At 35.2% G+C, this 20,473-nt stretch overlaps 2 protein-coding genes across 5 annotated transcripts in view; both read right to left on the bottom strand.

The window, feature by feature from the left end:
* The window catches only part of LOC136028819 (uncharacterized), a 314,462-nt gene that overhangs the window by 162,559 nt on the left and 131,430 nt on the right, over nt 1-20,473 (bottom strand). The window lies entirely within an intron of this gene.
* LOC136028815 (uncharacterized) overlaps nt 10,132-20,473 on the bottom strand; it is a 75,741-nt gene continuing 65,399 nt past the window's right edge. For all 4 annotated transcript variants that reach the window (XM_065706724.1, XM_065706726.1, XM_065706727.1 and 1 more), the window contains 3 exons: nt 17,181-17,316; nt 15,316-15,525; nt 10,132-10,336 (listed from right to left, as the gene is read on the bottom strand). In XM_065706724.1, the coding sequence (XP_065562796.1) occupies nt 10,277-10,336; nt 15,316-15,525; nt 17,181-17,316 (406 nt within the window). In that variant the 3' untranslated portion in view covers nt 10,132-10,276. The remainder of the gene's footprint in view (nt 10,337-15,315; nt 15,526-17,180; nt 17,317-20,473) is intronic.

Here is a 20,473-nt window from a genome sequence, read left to right as displayed (position 1 = left end):
AGATGGTGGGAGCAGTGAAGATGTTAAAAGTAGAATAGCTAAAGCTCAGGGTGTTTTTTCACAGTTAAAAAAAAGTTTGAAAGAATAGAAAGATAAGCCTACAAACCAAGATTAGAATATTGGAAGCTACAGTGATGACAGTGGTCAAATATGGCTCTGAAGCATGGGAACTCCGAAAAGCAGATGAAAACTAACTAGATGTTTTCCAGAGAAATTGCGTACGGATTGTTCTGGGTACCCGGCTGACTGACCGTATTTCAAACAGTAGGTTGTATGAAAAGTGTGGTTCAATCCCGCTTTCTGGGGCTATGATGAAAGAAAGGTTGAGATGGCTAGGCCACGTTCTACGGATGAAGGATGACAAATTACCGAAGATTGTCCTTTTTGGCCAACCGTCTGGGGCTACACGGAAAGCAGGTCGTCCTTGTCTGGGTTGGGAGGATGTCATAAATAAAGATTTAAAGGAAATGGGAACTTCCTGGGAGAGTGTAAAGAGGGAGGCTTTAAATAGATTAGGTTGGAGGAGGAGCGTGCGTAGCTGTGTTGGCCTCAGGCGGCTTGGTGCTGCAGTGAGTTATTAGTAGTAGTAGTAGTAGTAGTAGTCTTTACACTAAATCGTAAGTTTTGTCCCAATTCTTTAAGAATGACCCCTGAATCAGAAAGGCCGTAGAGTAAATAGTTGAAATTACTAAAAATACTTTAGCATAAAGAGCGAGGTATTTATCTCCTCCTAAATACCTCGCTCTTTATGCTAAAGTATTTTTAGAACCCCTCATATGCGTAATAATCTCTGTTCGTTTTAAGTTTCAATGCTACTCCTTCCTTTCATTTGAAAAAACGTTTTCATGTTTATTTTTCATTGTTTTCTTATAGTAATGCTAGAAAATCCTGCGCCCTTTTCATTGAATTTTTCTTCCCCATGACAGATTCCTCCAAGGAAAGATCCTCCAACATAGCCCCCTCCCCTCAGCCCCACCCCCAAACAAAATAAAATCCCCCTGAAAACGTCTGTACACTTCCTAATAAACATTACTATATGTAAACACTGGTCAAAGTTTGTAACTTGCAGCCTCTCCCCCAGGGATTGTGGGGGAATAAGTCATCCCCAAAGACATAGTTATTATGGTTTTCGACTATGCTGAACAAAATGGCTATCTCAAAATTTTGATCTGTTGACTTTGGGAAAAAATGAGCGTGGGTGGGGGCCTAGATGCCCTCCAATGTTTTTGGTCACTTAAAAAGGGCACTAGAACTTTTCATTTCCGTTTGAATGAGCCCTCTTGCGACATTTTAGGACCACTTGGTCGATACGATGACCCCTGGAAAAAAAACAACAAAAAAAGCAAACAAACAAATGAACACGCATCCGTTTGGCTTCTGGCAAAAAATACAAAATTCCACATTTTTGTAGATAGGAGCTTGAAACTTCTACAGTAGGGTTCTCTGATACGCTGAATCTTATGGTGTCATTTTCGTTAAAATTCTATGACTTTTAGGGGGTGTCTCTCCCTATTTTCTTAAATAATGCAAATTTTCTCAGGCTCTTAGCTTTTGATGGATAAGACTAAACTTGAGGAAACTTATATATTTAAAATCAGCATTAAAATGCGATTCTTTTGATGTAGCTATTGGTATCAAAATTCCATTTTTTAGAGTTCTGGTTACTATTGAGCCGGGTCGCTCCTTACTACAGTTCGTTACCACGAACTGTTTGAAAGAGTGGATTTTTCTGAAACCAGAATGTAGCCACTAAGATATTCCACCAATAAGTTCTGCAATGGAAAATAGAAGGTGTTCACGGTTCAACATAGTGAAAAGAAGATGAAACCGTTTTTGGCAAGAATTCAAAAAATTCTAAAAGCGATGGTATATCTAAGGGTAGTCATAGCTTTGTAGCTTGGACGAGAGAAAGATGCAAGTCGGTGATATGTCGGACTCAAGCTCTAGTTACAGAAACAGACATTTGTTATAAACATGATAAGCAAAACCTTGTAAATCAGATAACCCCGATTTTAACAGCAAATAAAAAATTCTAAGGTGCCTGACTTAGTTTAAAGCCAAGATAAGAAAGATTCAATAATTAACTTCCATTCTTCTGCTTGCTCAAGAAGCACAGCCATCTTTGCGCCGAGCGAGGATTCTACCAACCAATATTTAGCAAACTGCTGATATGACAATTAGGAAAGGAAGAAAGGGGCTCTGCATTTATCAAAATCTGGACTGCGAGATCTGACAGGAGACTACTTTTCATTTTAAATCAACTAAGCAATAGCTATGAAAAATAAAAAGCACCGAATACAACAAGAAACGACACATGTCTGTAGGGGGAAAAACAAACAGAGCAGATGGCAGTCTCAGTGATAACTAAAAAACAGGTTACCTAAGAATCATTATATCATGGAAGGAGTGCGCTTTCAAGAGCTATTAGACAAAAAAAGGAAAAAATAACTGAGAGTAAGGAGCAGCATTGAAACTTAAAACGGATGGAAACTAAAACCCCCTCCCAAATACCTCACTCTCTACGCTGAAGTATTATAGTCAATTAGTTCGTGGTAACGAACTGTAGTAAGGAGCGATCCGGCTCAATAGCAAACGAAACTTTAAAAAATGGGATTTTTAGATACTAATAGAAACATCAAAAGAATTGGATTTTTATACTGAGTTCAAAAGTATAAGTTCAATCTAGTTTAGTCTTACTTATCAAAAGTTACGAGGCTGAGAAAATTTGCCTTATTTTGGAAAATAGGGAGAAACACCCTCTAAATGTCATAGAATCTACCTACTGTATCTCCTACTGTAGAATTTTCAAGCTCCTATCTACAAAAATGTGGAATTTCGTATTTTTTGCCAGAAGACCTGTCACGGGTTCGTGTTTATTTGTTTGTTTGTTTTTTTTTCTTTTCCCCAAGGGTGATCGTATCGACCCAGTGGTCCTAGAATGCTGTGAGAGGGCTCATTCTAACGGAAATTAAAAGTTCTAGTGCCCTTTTTAAGTGACCAAAAAATTGGAGGGCACCTAGACCCCTCCCAAGCTCATTTTTTCCCAAATTCAACGGGTCAAAATTCTGAGATAGCCATTTAGTTCAGCATAGTCAAAAAACCTAATAACTATGTCTTTCGGGACGACTTGCTCACTCACAGTCCCCGGGGGAGGGGCTACAAGTTACAAACTTTGACCAATCTTTACATATAGTAATGGTTATTGGAAAGTGTACAGACGTTTTCAGGGGAATTTTTTTCTCGATAGGGAAGAGATTGAGGGGAGGGGGTTACGTGGGAGGATCTTTCCATGGAGGCGCATGATTTTCTAATATTATGTAAAACAAAAAACAATGAAAAGATTAATATGTAAAAAGTTTTTCAACTAAAAGTAAGGAGCAGCATTAAAAAAAAACGAACGGAAATTATTACGCATATGAGGGGTTCACCTTATCCGAAATACCTTCTCTTTACGCTAAAATATTTTTAGTAATTTCAACTATTTCTTCAACGGCCTTTTTGATTCTTATCAAAAAGGTCATTCTTAAAGAGCTGGGACAAAATATAAGCTTTAGAGTAAAGAGCAAGGTGTTAAAGAGGGGGCAAAACCCCTCATATACGTGATAGAAATATACGAATATAGAAGTTTACAAAAGTTAATTCGGAAGCTATGTATATTTTTTATTAATAAAAACGTTCGTAAAAAAATTAAAAGCTCTAGTTGCCTTTTTAAGTAATTAAAAGATTGAAGGGCAACTAGGCCTTCTCCCCCACTCCTTTTTTCTCAAAATCATCCGATTAAAACCATCCCCCCCCCAAAAAATATGCAAATTTTGTTCTAAGTATTCATGTGCAGAGAGCCAAAATCAAAACATGCATTAATTCAAAAACTTTCAGAAATTAAATAAAAAAAAACTAGTTTTTTTAACTGAAAGTAAGGAGCAGCGTTAAAACAAAACGAACGGAAATTATTACGCATATGAGGGGTTCAGCTTATCCTAAATACCTGCTCTTTACGCTAAAGTATTTTTAGTAATTTCAACTATTTCTTCAACGGCCTTTGTGATTCAGGGGGTCATTCTTAAGGAATTGGGACAAAATTTAAGCTTTAGAGTAAAGAGCAAGGTATTAAAGAGGGGGCAAAACTCCTCATATACGTAATAGAAATATACGAATATAGAAGTTCCTTACGAAAGTTAATTCGGAAGTTATGTATTTTTTTTATTAATAAAACGTCCGTAAGAAATTAAAAGCTCTAGCTGCCTTTTTAAGTAATTAAAAGATTGAAGGGCAACTAAGCCTCCTCCTCCACTCCTTTTTTCTCAAAATCATCCGATCAAAACTAAGAAAAAGCCATTTAGCCAAAAAAAAGATATGCAAATTTTGTTCTAAGTATTCTTGTGCAGAGAGCCAAAATCAAAACATGCATTAATTCAAAAACGTTCAGAGATTAAATTTAAAAAAAAACAAGTTTTTTTTAACTGAAAGTAAGGAGCGACATTAAAACTTAAAACAAACAGAAATTACTCCGTAGATGAAAGGGGCTGTTCTCTCCTCAACGCCCCCTTCTTTACGCTAAAGTTTTTTCACTGTTTTAAAAAGTAGATTTGAGAGAAAGAGTCAAGCTTTAGCGTAAAGAGCGGGGCTTTGAGGAGGGAACAGCCCCTTTCATATATGGAGTAATTTCTGTTCGTTTTAATTTTTAATGTCACTCCTTACTTTCAGTTAAAAAAAAAACTTGTTGTATTTTTTTATTTAATACTTCTAAAAAGGCTTCTTACCCTAATTAAACGGCCATTGTGTTTCAGGAGTTGCTCTTACATAAATGGGACAGAAAGTCAGACTTTAGCATAAAGAGCAAGGTATTGAGAAGAGGGGAGCCCCTTTCATATACGGAATAGTTTCTGTTCGTTTTAAGTTTCAATGTTAATCCTTACTTTCAGTTGAAAAAAAATGTATTTTTTTTATTTCTGATCGTTTTTCAAATAATGGCGAGAAGTCCAGCTTCCCTCCATGGATAATTCCCTCTCCCCCACAAAATTCTTCGAAGTAGAATTCCTCCCAAATAAAATAGCTCTTTCCCCAGAAACTTCGCCCCGGGTAATTCCGTCCTCTCTGAAAATCCCCGAGGGAAATATCTTGCACACGATTCCGCCTGACAATTCCCCTTAGCATCGGCCTACTTTCTATTGAAAAAGACTTTAATGTCTGATCGTTTTTCAAATCATGTTTGATAGCCCCCTCCGTATAAGATCAGATAATCCTCAAAGGTATAGTTATTGGACCTTTCAATTATGTTGAACAAAATGGAAAACTCAAAAGTTTTATCGGACGACCTTGGGGAAAAAGGGGCGTGGGAGGGTTCTAGCTCCCTCCGATATTTCTAGTTACTTAAAAAAGGCACTAGAACCTTCGGTTTACGATCAAATGAGCCCTCTCCCTATCTTTTAGAATCACTGATTCGGTGGGATCATCCAAAAAAAATAAATAAACACACATCCGTGATCCTTCTTCTGGAAAAAAAAGGCAAAATTCCAAGTTTTTGTATATAGGAGCTTGAAACCTCTACAGCAGGATTTTCTTATATGCTGAATCCGATCGTGCGATTAAGATCACTTGATATCTTAGGGGGTTTCGCCCCTTATTCGAAAATTGGCAAATTTTCTCAGACCTGTAGCTTCTGATATGTAACATTAAATTTTATGAAATTTACATGTTTTGAATCTATATAAAAATGTATTCTTTCAATTGGTTCTTTCAATGTATCTATTGTTATCAAGATTCTGTCTTTTAGAGTTTCATTTACGATTGAGCCGTGCCACTCCTTACTTACAGCACTTAGCCGTCCTGGTTAAGTGTTGGCGCACTGAGTTGAGAGTTCTTTGTTCAATGGGCTCAGGTTCGATCCCTGGCATGGCCAGTTATTTGCATTGGCACGGGGGTCAGTGGCGTGAATCTATAGCTCAGCCAGAGTCGACCCAGCTCTAAATGGGTAGCCGGAGAAATCCGGAGAAGGTAAGCAGGAAGGGTGTGCAAAAGCAAAGGATTACTAGCCTCCAGCCCTCCATTGCACTTCCTGGCTGAAGGGCCAAGAAATGGAGTTCAGTACCTCTGGCTTCGACCTTAAGGGTCTAGTGCCGCCATACTTACTTTACTTACTCCTTACCCATAGTTCGTTACAACTAGCTATTTTATCCTGGTCTTTCTAGAGAACCAAATGTTTAGTTCTTACATTTGGACTTTTCACTTCCGAAGCTCTTTCAACTTCTGTTCTACCTCAATGTCCTGCCGTTCTTTCTCACGTCTTCTTTCAAAATTGCTCCTGATACAATTCGGTACAGTTTGGTGGTATTAGATCTTTACCGACAGAAATAATCTCTTCATACCATCAAGCCCGCCCAACCCAACCAATAGAAATAGCTGTATGTTCACAATTCATTCCTAGAAGATCTTCACTATTCCTAGAAGACTGCACACGACACAGGTAGACTTACGAAATCATTAAAGTTATTTTACTACTGCTGACAAGTTTGAATTTTTGAGGGGATACTTTGATTAAAAAAATCCTTTTTATATATTCAGTGAAAAAGTTGAAACGGCAGATTTGCCCCCCTCCCCCTAGAATTTGAAATGTATATTTTGCATCCCCTCTCTCTATACTTCTACGACTGAGCACTACCTCCAGGCATAATTTTTTGGGGCGGGGAATGTAGTTAAACCTTTTATTACATTGTGCCACCTATTATCCATTTTAACTGGCTCTCACGAAGCCTTTGATTACTGACTAGCTTAAATTTGTCTTTTTCTAAAGTTTTTTTTTGTCACAATGGCTAATGTCATTGCAATGTATAATATACTCTAAGTAGAAACTGACTGAGAGTACCATTGGGTGTAGCAGGGATAAGGCTCTGAATGAATGTAAAATAACTTTCCTGAGAATATCCTTCAGAACCTTGGTTGCCACTACGAAGAAACTAATGGTACTACTCAGGGTCTCTAAAAGTACTAATATGGTATAAAAAGTACTACCTGACAAAAGATTTCAGCACAATAGTTTCTCTTTGGCTTATCATATAAGCCAGATTTAATTCTTCATTCCTCTACAGCTACTTCTCCTCGACTGACTTCTCAAATGACAGAAAAAGGCAACTTTTACGGGATGCAACTACAAGCAAAAACGCGTTATCCATGGATGTTCCCTTTCAACGGCCGATGATTGCCTAGTGTGGTAATACCGCGTTAAGATTATCCATTTTCCAGAAAAATGGGACGGAAAAATGGAAATAAACGAGATGTATAATTTTTTTTTCGAAATACATATGTACAAAGTTACTGGTTATCCTTATCAAAGCTGTATTTTTTTTCTGGACTAAAACCTGCAAAAAAAACAATTCTTATAGACAATTTACCCTTTTTCTATTGAATCCACGCCACACTAAAAAGCTATTTTTATTTTATTTATTAAAACGTTATTTTATAACTTGCCATCTATTGGTTTTCAAAGTCTTTTCCGGTTTAACTACATCCCCCCCCCAAAAAAAAAACAAAATTATGCCTAGAAGTAGTGCTGAATTGCAGAAGTGTAAAGAGAGGGGGGCACAAAATATACATTTCAAGTTCTAGGGGGGGGCAAATCTGCCGTTTCAATTTTTTTTACTGAATATACAAAAAAGATTTTTCAATAAAAGTATCCCCTCAAAAAAATTTCCTTTCAACATCTAAGGGCACAAAGAATCGAAAAGGGATACACCGTTTTTCAATTTACGTCATCAATACCCGAATATAATTTTTGTAGTAATGAACCGCCCATTTGTTTTGTTAGAAACACAAGAGCAGAATCGGTGAAGGGAAATCTTAGTATGTTATGTGTTACATCCCACTGTGCCAATGCTTGTCAACAAAACCGGAAAAGTTAATTTTTCACGGGGAGACAGGTTGCTAATGAGCAAGTTGATTTTTTTTATTTTAAATTTTGAAGCACCACAAATTGTAGCACAAAATATTGAGAAAATCCTACTTTGATAAAAAAGTAATAATATAGTACGTTGGTACTACCCATGGAAGACCTGTTCAGAATCCATTTTACTGCACCATACTTATGATTCCTATCATGCATTCTGATCCCTAACCTTTACTGTTTTTCAAAATGGGTATTACAGACCCCCATTAGAGGGTTTCAGCAACGGATTTTTTTACGGTATAATTTCCTTTTGGTCTGAAGGCACGTTTGAGAGATTTCGGGCTATTTTTACAAAATTTTCAAATGGATAAATTTGAAAATTTACAATCCCCAAAGCCTTGGGAATTCAACAGCGTGCAAATTTTTCAACAAAACATTTCACATCCTTCAAAGTACTTTACATTACGAGTTAAAACACCTGTCAAAACTTTTATTCCACTCTTAAAAACATTTTTTGCCTCTTTCATGCCCCTTTTTAATCGGGGAAATAAAAACAGGCAGCAGGGGACAAGATTGATTGAATAGGGCGAGAATGAAACGGTGGTCATACCATTTTTGCTCACAAACTGGTGCAAGGAAAGGGCTGAGTGAGTGGAAGAACTGTCGTGGTACAAAAACCACGGCCTGGACAGCTACAAATCAGGTCTTTTTCGCTATAAACTTTCAAGTAATCTTCTTAAAACTTCTAGGAAAATGCCAGATTAACTGTCTGACCCAGCTTAGTAAATTCTAAATAGACGATTTAACTCGTATCGGAAACACAAGTGAAGCCTGTTATTAACATTGACTTCACCTGACGAGCTTTTTTAGGACGAGGTAAAATGGGAGTCTTTCATTGAATTGATTGTTGCTTAGATTCAGAATTGTATTCATATCAATATGATTCATCACCTGTGATGACCTTGAAAAAAGTTTGGGTCACATAGAAGCCTTCAAAGCAGAGCACAATTCCAAGTGTTTTTATTTCTTTTTTGCTGTGGTGTGAACATTCGAGTAAAATATTTTACTGCCACCCTTCTTGCCTAAAATCTTCAGTTATAATTCTTCTTACTGAAAATAAGTCACTTCAGAATATGACGCAAATTCTTCAATGGTCTGTGATCGATCTTTCAGGATGATTTCACGAATGTTCTTATCATTTATGTCAGTTCGGGCCGTCGAAGGACATCAAGAGTGATCGTCAATTGACATTTCGTCATTTTTAAAATGTGATAACCGCTCAAATTGGGTTTCCCCATAATAAATTCCTTGTATACATTTTTTCATATTTAACACATTTCTGTTACTGTTTCCCGAGCAGGACGCAAAACTAAACGGCCAAACGCTGTTCACATATATTGGCCATAACGTTAGCCACTGTTAACCAAAACGACGAGCACGCCAAACAAAATTATATTAATTTTTAAACAAGAAGAACATAATTTTGTACAGTGACGGCAGTCTGCGATTTGGCTGTTGGCAACTGATACACTGACTGCTGAAAAGTAGTTTTAGACGCTCCTACCAGCTAAAGCCTGCTACTGCAGAAACTCTCCCCTCCACAACATCATTTCGGTTTCTTTTGGATACCCTTTTATATATCAACGCTGGTTTAGTCACCAGCGTTGCCAACACGGTAGAATTGTATCATTTTTGGTACAATTTAGAGGTTCTCGTACAAGGCAGTACATCGGAGATTTTTTTGATACAATACCAATTTCCCAGTAAATTTTGGTTTTACTTACTCGTTTCTTCTTCGGACATCTTTGGAAGTTATCGTTTATCGATATTTTTCTTCTGGGTACAGTAGAGTTTTAACTTGCTGTTTAAATGGCACAAATTGTGCTCTTACGATATAATTTTAGTCTGAAAACTGGCACAGTTTACTTTAAAGAGTTGGCAACGTTGATGGTTATGACATCTTGCGAAATTACAGATGATTTTGAATGAATCCGAACAGTTACTCTTCTCTCCACTTGCAAGACCAAATATATATATAAAATTTACACACACACACACAGCATACAACATTAGCTAACATTAAAAATAAAGGCATGTTTCAAACTTTCCCTGCATGAAAAGGTTTTCTGGTGCCCCCTCCAGGACACCTTTGTATGGGCACCTTTGCATACATAAACCGCAGCATAAATATTAAACAGCATTAAGGCGCATAAAGACGAAAGGGTGAAATAGAAGTAACAATAGCCAAAAACTTAATTACTCCAAATGTATTTTCCATAGCCACAAACATAAAGATACACATGAAGAAACACAAATTATACATGGGCATGCAGATGGCGCTTAAGGTAGTATCACAGTTCATTACAGGTTGTCACTAAATCTTAAATAGTTTTATGTCTATATTGTCTTGTACGTTGCTAAAATTTCTTCTGCTTTTTTAAAAAGCTCTTCAAATGTCTGCAAAGACAAAGTGTAAAATTAGACAAATTGGCTGCGGCCAAAATTGCGCCTATAGAAAAAAAACATAATGCATCATCAAATTAAAGACAAAACTAATAAGATACAAAAAAAGAAAATCAAATTTAATAAACGAAAAAGAACATAATTCTATTGACTCAAATAGTTTTTGTTATTTGTCTTTTATTTATTTTTTATTTTTGTTAAACCGTAAATTGACTGTGATCAAACGTTCCCTTAGATTTCTCCCATCGCATTCTTTTCTATTTTATTATTTTATTTTTTTTTATCTAGGACCAGGCACAGAGCTTTTTAAGCCCTAGTTTTATGTGTTCCATTTAAAGTGCAATCATTCCTAATTAGCTGATTCTATATATATATATATATATATATATATATATATATATATATATATATATATATATATATATATATATATATATATATATATATATATATATAGTACCGGGAGACCAGGCTTTGCCTTTGCTCAAGCACCCAATGCGCAGCAGGCTTTTAAATATTTGATTTTCTAATTACTTATTAGCATAATTATTGTGGTATTATTTTGTTTTAAGTCATGAGTTGCCAAATCAGCAATTTCAATTGAATCAAGAAATTCGCTGTTCTTCTAACCTGTAATTTTTCTTGTAACCACAGATTTCTTTGTTCATTGTTTCATTTGAAATTCGTTGTGATTGTTGTTTGTTGTCACGTGTCTTCTAGCTGCAGATCTTGCACTTCATTTTCGTGCATCCTTATGTAAGGCATATTTCCATGCATTTTACTTTAGCTGTTCGGATTCATTCAACATCGTCTGCAATTTTGCAAGATGCCATAGGTACCGAAAAAAACTTGTGTCCCAGATTTTCCCCCAGTTGTTATATTTTTGCTTTAATGGTCTTGCCATATAATATGGTAACAACCAGGAACGCTCCAATTCCTATGCCCTATGAAATATCTGAATAACGCATTGGCATAATCAAATTTTTATTCTTTAATTTTAACTTTTAGGGTGGTATATCAGCAATTTTAAATTGTGATGTGAATTCAATTCCTCCTTCCTGTTTATTGTTTACAGACGCCAAAAGCAAATATTCCTTATTCCATTACAATCCCCGAAATACTTAAATTGTGCAATAACATAATTATTGTGTTATTCTTTATTTTTAAGTCACATTTTCGTTTGCCAATCAATGTGATTCTGCTGTCTCTTGTTCCCTACCTTATCCTTTATCTGTTCGAAGTCGTTTTGTCATCTTCTGTAATTTTGCATGCTTCATAGATACTAAAACGAATAACCATCTCCAGGGGAAAAAATATTAATTTTTTGTCCTTTGATTGTATGTAAATGGGACGTAACTCGCAAGATTTTTTTTTGTTATGATTTGAATTACTTTTTTCTTTTTTATCTTTCACAGACGCCAAAATAGCTTCATTCCATTCCAAAGTAGTTAAGAAATCCAGATGTGAATCAATTTGTTCGCTTCTGTGTATGTTTACAGACGCTAAAAAACCCTCACCCTCTTCACGAAATTTTGTCCGAGCCGTACCCCCCCCCCCCCCACCCCCAAGCAAAATCGTGGATACGGCCATGGATAAGCGAATTATATTAACAAACTAAGAAATTATACAGCAATTTATAAATATTTCAGAAATTTTGTATCTCATATGATTTATATACCTTAGGCTGTCAAGCATTTAGCAGCATGACGGGTGAACCGGTACAGCTGTGATCACCAATCAAACAGTTCGGGGTAACGAACTGTAGTAAGGAGCGATCCGACTCATTAGTAACCTAACCGTAACTCTAAAAAACGAAATTCTAATACCAATAGATATATCAAAAGAATCGAAATTTTATGCTGATTTAAATGTAAAAGTTTCATTAAGCTTAGTCTTACCTATCAAAAGTTATGAGCCTGAGAAAATTTGCCTTATTTTCGAAAAAAGGGGAAACATCCCCTAAAACTACTAAAATCTTAATGAAAATCACACCATTAGATTCAGTGCGTCAGAAAACACTATTGTTGAAGTTTCAAGCTCCTATCTACAAAAATGTGGGAATTTTTATTTTTTTTTTTGCCAGAAGAAAGATCACGGATGCATGTTTATTTGTTTTTTTTTAATTTTTTTTCCCAGGGGTGATCGTATTGACCCAGTGATCCTAGAAAGTCGTGAGAGGGCTCATTCTAACGGAAATTAAAAGTTCTAGTGCCGTTTTTAAATGAATGTAAAATAGGAGGGCAATTAGGCCCCTTCCCACACTCATTTATTCCCAAAGTCACCGGATGAAAACTTTAAGATAGCCATTCTGTTCAGCATAGTCGAAAAATCAAATGACTATGTCTTTGAGGACGACTTAATCACCGACAGTCTCCGGGGGAAGGGCTCCAAGTTATGAACTTTGCCCATTGTTTAAATATAGTATTATTTATTGGGAAGTATAAAGACATTTTAAGGGGAGATTTTTCTGGTGGTGGGGAGGTGTGAGGGGTTGGGGGTTACGCAGGAGGATCTTTCCATGGAGAAATTTAGCATGGTGAATAGAATTTTGATGAAGGGGGAGCTGGATTTTCCAGCATTATTTAAGAAAACAATGAGATAAAATTAAATAAAAAACAAGTTTTTCAACTGAAAGTAAAGTGCAACATTAAAACTTAAAACGGAAAGAAACTACTACGTATATGAAGGTGTTTGTCCCCTCCTCAATACTTCGCCCTTTACGCTAAAGTATTTTTAGTAATTTTATTAATTTCAACTATTTATTCAACGGCCCTTGTGATTCAGGGGCCATTCTTAGGAAACTGGAACAAAATTCGAACTTTAGCGCAAATAGCGAGGTATTGACGAGGGGACGAACTCTTTCATTTACATAATAAAAATATACGAATATAGAAGTTCATTACGTAAGTTAATTCATAAATTGCATGCATTCATTACTAGTAAAAACGTCCTTTCATAAAATTAAAAGTTCTAGTTTCCTTTTTAAGCATCCAAAAAAATTGGAGGGCAATCAGGACCCCTCCCCCGCTCCTTTTTTCTCAAAATCATCCGATCAAATCTTTGAGAAAGCCATTTAGCCAAAAAAAACAAATTAGTATGCAAATTTCGTTTTAATTATTCATGTACGGTGAGCCAAAATCAAAACTAATTCTCTGCATTAATTCAAAAATATTCAGAAATGGAATAAAAACAAACAAGTTTTAATAACTGAAAGTAAGGAGCTACTAAAAAGTTTTAAACGATCAGAAATCATGTCTTTTATGAAAGGGGCTGTGCCCTCCTCAACAACCTGTTCTTTACGCTGAAGTTTAACTCTTTCTCACGACTCTTAATTTTAACACAATAAAAAACTTTAGCGTAAAGAGTGTTGAGAAGGAGACAGCCCCTTTCATGTACGGAATAATTTCTGTTCGTTTACAGTTTTAATGTCGTTACTTGTTTTCAGTTAAAAAAAACTTATTTTTCTTATTTAATACCTGATAAAGGCAACGGCTCTGCGTCGAAATTACTGCTACATCTAGCTCCTTGTGATCAGGGGCAAGCCGAATTAATTCTTATTGGGGAAGGAGGTAACGGGATTGATCCTTGAAAAACTTAATTAAAAACAACTTTTTTTTAACCAAAAGTAAGGAGCACAATTAAAACTGAAAACGAATAGAAATTACTGCGTATATGAAGAGGGTCGCCTCCTCTTCAAAAGCTCGCTCATTAAGCTAAAGTTTGAATTTTGTCCCAGTTCTTTAAGAATTAAATAAAAAAAAAAAGTTTTTTTTAACTGAAAGTAAGGAGCAACATTAAAACTTAAAACGAACAGAAATTACTCCGTGTATGAAAGGGGCTGTTCCCTTCTCAAAGCCCCGCTCTTTACGCTAAAGTTTGACTCTTTCTCTCAATTCTACTTCATTAAACAGTAAAAAACTTTAGCGTAAAGAGCGGGGCTTTGAGAAGGGAACAGCCCCTTTCATACACGGAGTAATTTCTGTTCGTTTTAAGTTTTAATGTCGCTCCTTACTTTTAGTTAAAAAAACTATTTTTTTTTAATTTAATTTCTGAACGTTTTTGAATTAATGCATGTTTGATTTTGGCTTTCCACGCATAAATTATTAAAATGAAATTTGCATATTAATTCGTTTTTTCGCTAAATGGCTTTCTCTTAGTTTTGATCAGACGATTTTGAGAAATAAGGGGTGGGGAAGGAGGCCTAGTTGCCCTCCAATTTTTCGGTTTCTTAAAAAGGCAACTAGAACCTTTAATTTTTAACGAACGTTCTTATAAGTAAAAAATATACGTAACTTAAGAATTAACTTACGTAAGAAACTTCTATATTCTTATATTTTTATTATGTATATGAGGGGGTTTTTCCCCTCGTTTATACCTCGCTCTTTACACTAAAGCTTAAGTTTTGTCCCAATTCTTTAAGAATGACCCCTGAATCAGAAAGGCCATAGAATAAATAGTTGAAATTACTAAAAATACTGTAGCATAAAGAGCGAGGTATTTAGGAGGAGAAGAGCCCCTCATATGCGTAATAATATCTGTTGATTTTAAGTTTTAATGCTACTCCTTACTTTCAATTGAAAAAAACTTTTTCATGTTTATTTTTTCATTGTTTTTTTTTGCAAACTTACAGTTCGTTACCACTAAATTTTTGATTTATCACATCAGCACCTTGTTTTAACCACTTTTACTAGTTCTTTCTTTGAAACCTGATTTTAGAAAGAAATTTATCAAATTTTTGCCTTCGGCGTCAGTTTTGTATAGCTATTTGCAGAAAATTAGGCAATGAAGTTTTTTTAATGAAGTGTTTTTTTTATAAAACACTATAAATATTCTAAAAGCATTCCCCTGTTTTTAGCAAGTTATTTCCTTATTTGAATTAATTTGACATTGTTGAATACCTTTCGGCCATCATTCGATGTCTTTAACTGAGTCACTAAGTAGTTACAATTATTAACTAGTTTAATGTGAGCTACCTTAGTTTCCATCAATTGCTTCCATACATCCCGTGCAATTTCAGAAGAATTTGGAGGACTTTCTTGACCGAAATCTATATCAGTAGGATCCCATAGATGATAAGACAATGGAACATCCTCAGAATAAGGATCAAATTGAGTTGCTGTGTTCGTCCTGGATTGCTGAAAGTTTGAGTTTTCTTCAATTTCTTCATCAGCTTCGCTGACTTCCTAAAACCACAAAAGGGTTAGGAATATGATTTGCCTGATTTTAGGCTGATACTTATGATCATCTGCACATTACTCATAATATATCATATATTATTTTCTTCCTTACAATACTTTTTTGGTAAAGATAAATGGAGGAGTTTGATTTGAATATGAAGAGATATGGAGTAATGATGGGATACCACTTTTCTCTTGGTAGTTTTGAATATATTATAACAAAATTCTTGCGGTATGATGTGCAAATCCTTGTGATAATATTTCAGCTTTTATTTAAAGTAGGTTAAGTTTCATCTCACTAAATTTTAAATAACCACGTTATCTTGCATCTTATGTTGAAATTATACCTAATGAAAAATTATTGAAAAATACCTAATAAGGTATAATTTAGGTATTGAAAAATATCTTATAATCTGTTGGTTCTTCTTGATCTTAGTTACAATTTTGATTATTCAACAAGTTGTATGCAAAAAGCAGTAAACTGTAATTTCATCCTTTTTATTTATTTTGTTTCATTTAATTTTTTTGAATGGAGACTGACATTTTTTATGTTTTGGCACCCAGCAATTTGCTTATAGCGACCAATCAAAGACAATATAGTGCTACCTGGACTGATGAGAAATTGATTTAGAATTCAATGTTAAAATTCTTAAATTATTCTTATTTTATGTTTCTAATCTCAATAAGGTATGAAATGCCTATCATTATTTCTACTGAAAGACATGTTCTTTTACCTATTTACTCTTTTATCAAAATGTTTCAGTTTTTTCAACTGAAAGTAAGGAGCAACATTAAAACTTAAAATGAACAGAAAATATTCCGTATATCAGGAAGGCTACCTTATTCATTTAATGATGGTGATGTGTGGTAGTTTTAATCTTGGAAGAATATTTGACTTTATTTTGCTCATTAGCTTTTTCTTCTAGCATTGTGAGAAATTTATGCAATGGAACTCTTATTGAAGTATTTTATTTGCAATATTCGAAAGCCCTATATTTGCCATAACCTTTTCCTATATTTTTATAGATATGACTGCTAGATCATAGTAATGGGAAAAGCGTGTGCTCGGGAGCCCTGTGAGTTTTCGAAGGGGTGCTAAGATCATTTCTTAACATGCAGAGGTTCCCCACTATGGAACTGTGTCTTGAAAAACGCCTTGAAGAAACAAATCTTGGAAAAACAAATCTTTGAAAAAATCTTTGGATTGTTCCTTAAAGTTTTAAGTTTCTATCTTGATTAGTTCAGCTGTTTTTCTCAGCACATACACGCACACGAGCTCGTAAAGAAAATCAAATACATGATTTTCATAGAGCCGGAAAAGAGCCCTTTTGTCGTATACCTAGGAAGTTGGGAATTGGGATTTGGACTAAGGTTTTGGCATTAGCAAATATAGCTTAAAATCCTAATTAGCATTCGCTATACTTAATAAAACTTGCATTTCAAATTTCTGAGGGGCATATGGTGAACTTGCTATTACACATTAGTTATATTTATTAGTCTAAAACATTATTTAGGCAAAACTCTGCGTAGGTTTACTGCAAAGAGTGGGGGTACGACTATGGCGTAGGCATCCCCCCTCCCTCAATGTACTTCATAATTTATGTTTTTTTTTTGTTTTTTACTTTGAGTGCTATTCGTCATTTTCATGTGTCAAAATTTACCTCCAAAGCGGGAGTACGCTTTATCTGATCTTGCCACTTCGTTGCTAATCCAATGACACTTCTTGCACCAAGTAATAGACGGCGTAGTCTCTTTAATTTATCAGGGTCCATTTCCAAAGAATCATCAATGCTTTCTCTGAAACAAAAGCCCCTTCGAATTTTACTCTGGTTAAGCACGAATTATTTATTTATTAAAGTTTTGAAGGTACTTCAATCTTTACCCTTTTATTTCCACGTGTTGCAAAGAACTCATAATGAATGAAAAGAATCATATAAAAAAAAAGAATCTATAAAAAGAATCTATAAGAATCAAATATATAAAATACTATGACTTATAATATTAGATAGATAAACGTTATTTTTCCATTTTGAAGCAGAAAGAGCCGCTTTTTTGTGGTCTCAATTTTTATGGGCTGCCATAATTTTTCAAGAGGCATCTGTGTTTGTCATGCCTGAGCAATCCTCGAGAATATATTTAAACCAAAACTGTTCTTAAGTTATCCACAAGGGAAAATTATGCAAAAGCTAATGAATTACCTTATGTCTCTAATTAGTACCGTGGCTAATTATTGAAAACCAATTAATATAGATTTTTTCACTGTACACCACAAGGAGGAATAAACCTAATGGGTGCTTTTCCCAAAGATAAAACTGCTTTTTTTTGTGAACTTTTCTTTTTAGCTGAGTGTCTTCTGTCCAGATAGTCTAGGTATCAATCAAGGTGGAGTTCGGATAATTATATCCCTAGATTTGAAAAATACCTTTTTGTATCTTTATTAGAATACATCGAAATTGCCCCTACCCCATAGATTGTAACAAAAGTCATTTTCGCATCTTAAATAATAGAAATGCAAAAATATTTCCTCCCCATCCCCTACATTTTGTGGAGTGTGCCAATCGATATAGTGAAATATTTTCTTGATTTTTGAATTAATTTGTTTATTCCAGTTTGTTCTTGTATAAAAATTTACTTGTGCGTTCTCTATTGGTACTTTTAAAAAGTCTTTTTCTTTTAAGCCGGTATAGAATAGCTCTTTTCCAGCTGTTTGCGGTAATTTAGGAGTAACTTTTGTCAATATAGATAAAAATTTGAGAACAAAAACTAATTCTAAAAGCAATATATTCATAAAATGGAACCGCTATTTACTACTGATTCCAAATATCTAACCCACGTCATCGACCATTCTTAGAATAAGAAAACTTGTAGGATTTTAGGGAAAATAATATTAACTCTTCTGTATCGGTGTGGTACTGGAAACTTCCCCATCAGTTTCGTAACGTTTCCAGAAACTCTTTTTTTGGAGTTTTGGAATCCCTACCGCCACAAATACGAACTATCGTATCCTTTCCCAAAAAGAAGGGTCTGGAATTCACCTTTATTTTTTTTTTTCATCCCACAATTGCCCTTTTTGATTTACCCAAAAGGGTTAATAGTTAGTCAATACGTTTGCAAACTCATTAAAAAAGCTGTCTTTAAAATTAATTACATACAGTATATTTCTTGAGAAAGTTATGGAGGCTTTAGCATGGTATTAACTCAAAAACTTTTCCAGAAAATAAATTTTTCAAAAAAGACGAGTAAAGAACTCTATTAAACCAAAAATGGAATCAATTAATCTACCAAGCATACAACTACCACAAATAACCATCAATAAATAAATGATGCCCCAAAACGAACAGAAATTACAATAAATAACAGAGTCAAACTCAAAACGAGCAGAAACCAACATGAGTAGGGTTCAAAACCCTTATGCTTTCTAAAAGCCAGAATACGATTTGCACTTCACTTAAAAAATTCAAATGAATGTGCATTAACATGTACAGATATTTACTCCTTAAAATCCTTATTAAATTTTGATTTCTTACATTTATAAAAAAAAAAGCTTACAAGAAGTTTTTAGTTAAGTACAAATTATATTCTGGCTTTTAGAAAGCATAGGGGTTTTGAACCCTACTCATTTTAATTTCTGCTCCTTTGAATCCTACTCATGCTAATTTCTGCTGATTTGAAAGTTATAATACCCTTTTTATGAGTCAAAAGGATTTAAGAGCAACAACCCCCCCCCCCCCGCGCACTCATCATTTCCCAAAAAACATCGAATGAAAATTTTGAGATATAAATTTTGTTTATTGTAGTTGAAGAGCCCCGAAAATTTGTCTTTCAGGAAGAAACCCCTGCCCCACAGCTCTCAAGTGCGACCGCCTACTCTACAAAAGCCTTATATGACCCCAAGCCATGACTTACAACCCTGAACACAGTGTACTGGGGGGTTGCGTCAACCCTATAGGCATTGTTTTAGTTCCTTGGGCGATTTTGAGCAAAATCGCTCTCTCACAGTTTTAATCAGATTCGTTTGGTGAAGAGGGGTTGTCGGAAAGGGGTAGGCTAGATGCCCTCCATCACTTTTGACACTTAAAAGGGAATTAGAATTTCAAATTTTTAACCAAATGAGCTCCTCTAAATTTTATACAACCATCCCTTCCATTAAAAAACCTTAAAAAATCCCTAAGCATAAATTAAAACCCTTGCCCCTTGGCTCTGGGGTTTGTTTCAGCCCCAAAAGCCTTGCTATATGATATTTCGACTGTTTTGTATAAACTGGCTGCTCAAAATTTCTATTAGATGCATTTCGGGACGATACGAAGTGTGTGTGGGGGGGAGGGGGGTAGCTATCCTCTGATCACTTTGAATCTTCACAAGAGCACTAGAACTTCTGCTTACCAATCTAATGAGCCCCAACTGAAGTTTATGTGACCACGCATTTATCAAACCTGATATACCCCAGGGCATAACTTATAACATTTACCCTGAGGGCTGGAGGGATTTTTGTCCTCAAAGGCATAATTACCGGACCTTTCAAATACGTTAAACATAGTTGATATTTCAAAATTTTGATTGGAAGTGCTTGGAGGAATCTTGGGCGTAGGAGGGGGTTTAATTGCTCTCCAATCACTTTCGACTATTGAAAAGGGCACTAGCCCTTTCAATTTCCAATCGAATGAGCCCTTTTTGAAATTTCTGAGGCAACGCTTTCTATAAAAAACCTCTTATCCCCCAAGGGCATAACTTACAACCCTTGTCCTGAGGGCTGGGGGAGATGTCACCCTCAACGACATAATTTTCAGACAATTCAACTATGTCAAACAAAACGGCTATATGAAAATGTTGATCAGAATTGTTTGGGGAAATGATAGGTGAGGGAGGGGGGATTCGCCTTCTGTTCACCTTTGGCTATCAATAAGGACAATAGGGCACTCAATTTCCAATCAAATGAGCCCTTTTGAAGTTTCTA

This window comes from Artemia franciscana, chromosome 7 (genome assembly GCF_032884065.1).
Source record: "Artemia franciscana chromosome 7, ASM3288406v1, whole genome shotgun sequence".
In the NCBI taxonomy this organism is placed as follows: domain Eukaryota; kingdom Metazoa; phylum Arthropoda; class Branchiopoda; order Anostraca; family Artemiidae; genus Artemia; species Artemia franciscana.
This window is presented reverse-complemented; position numbering and strand designations above follow the sequence as displayed.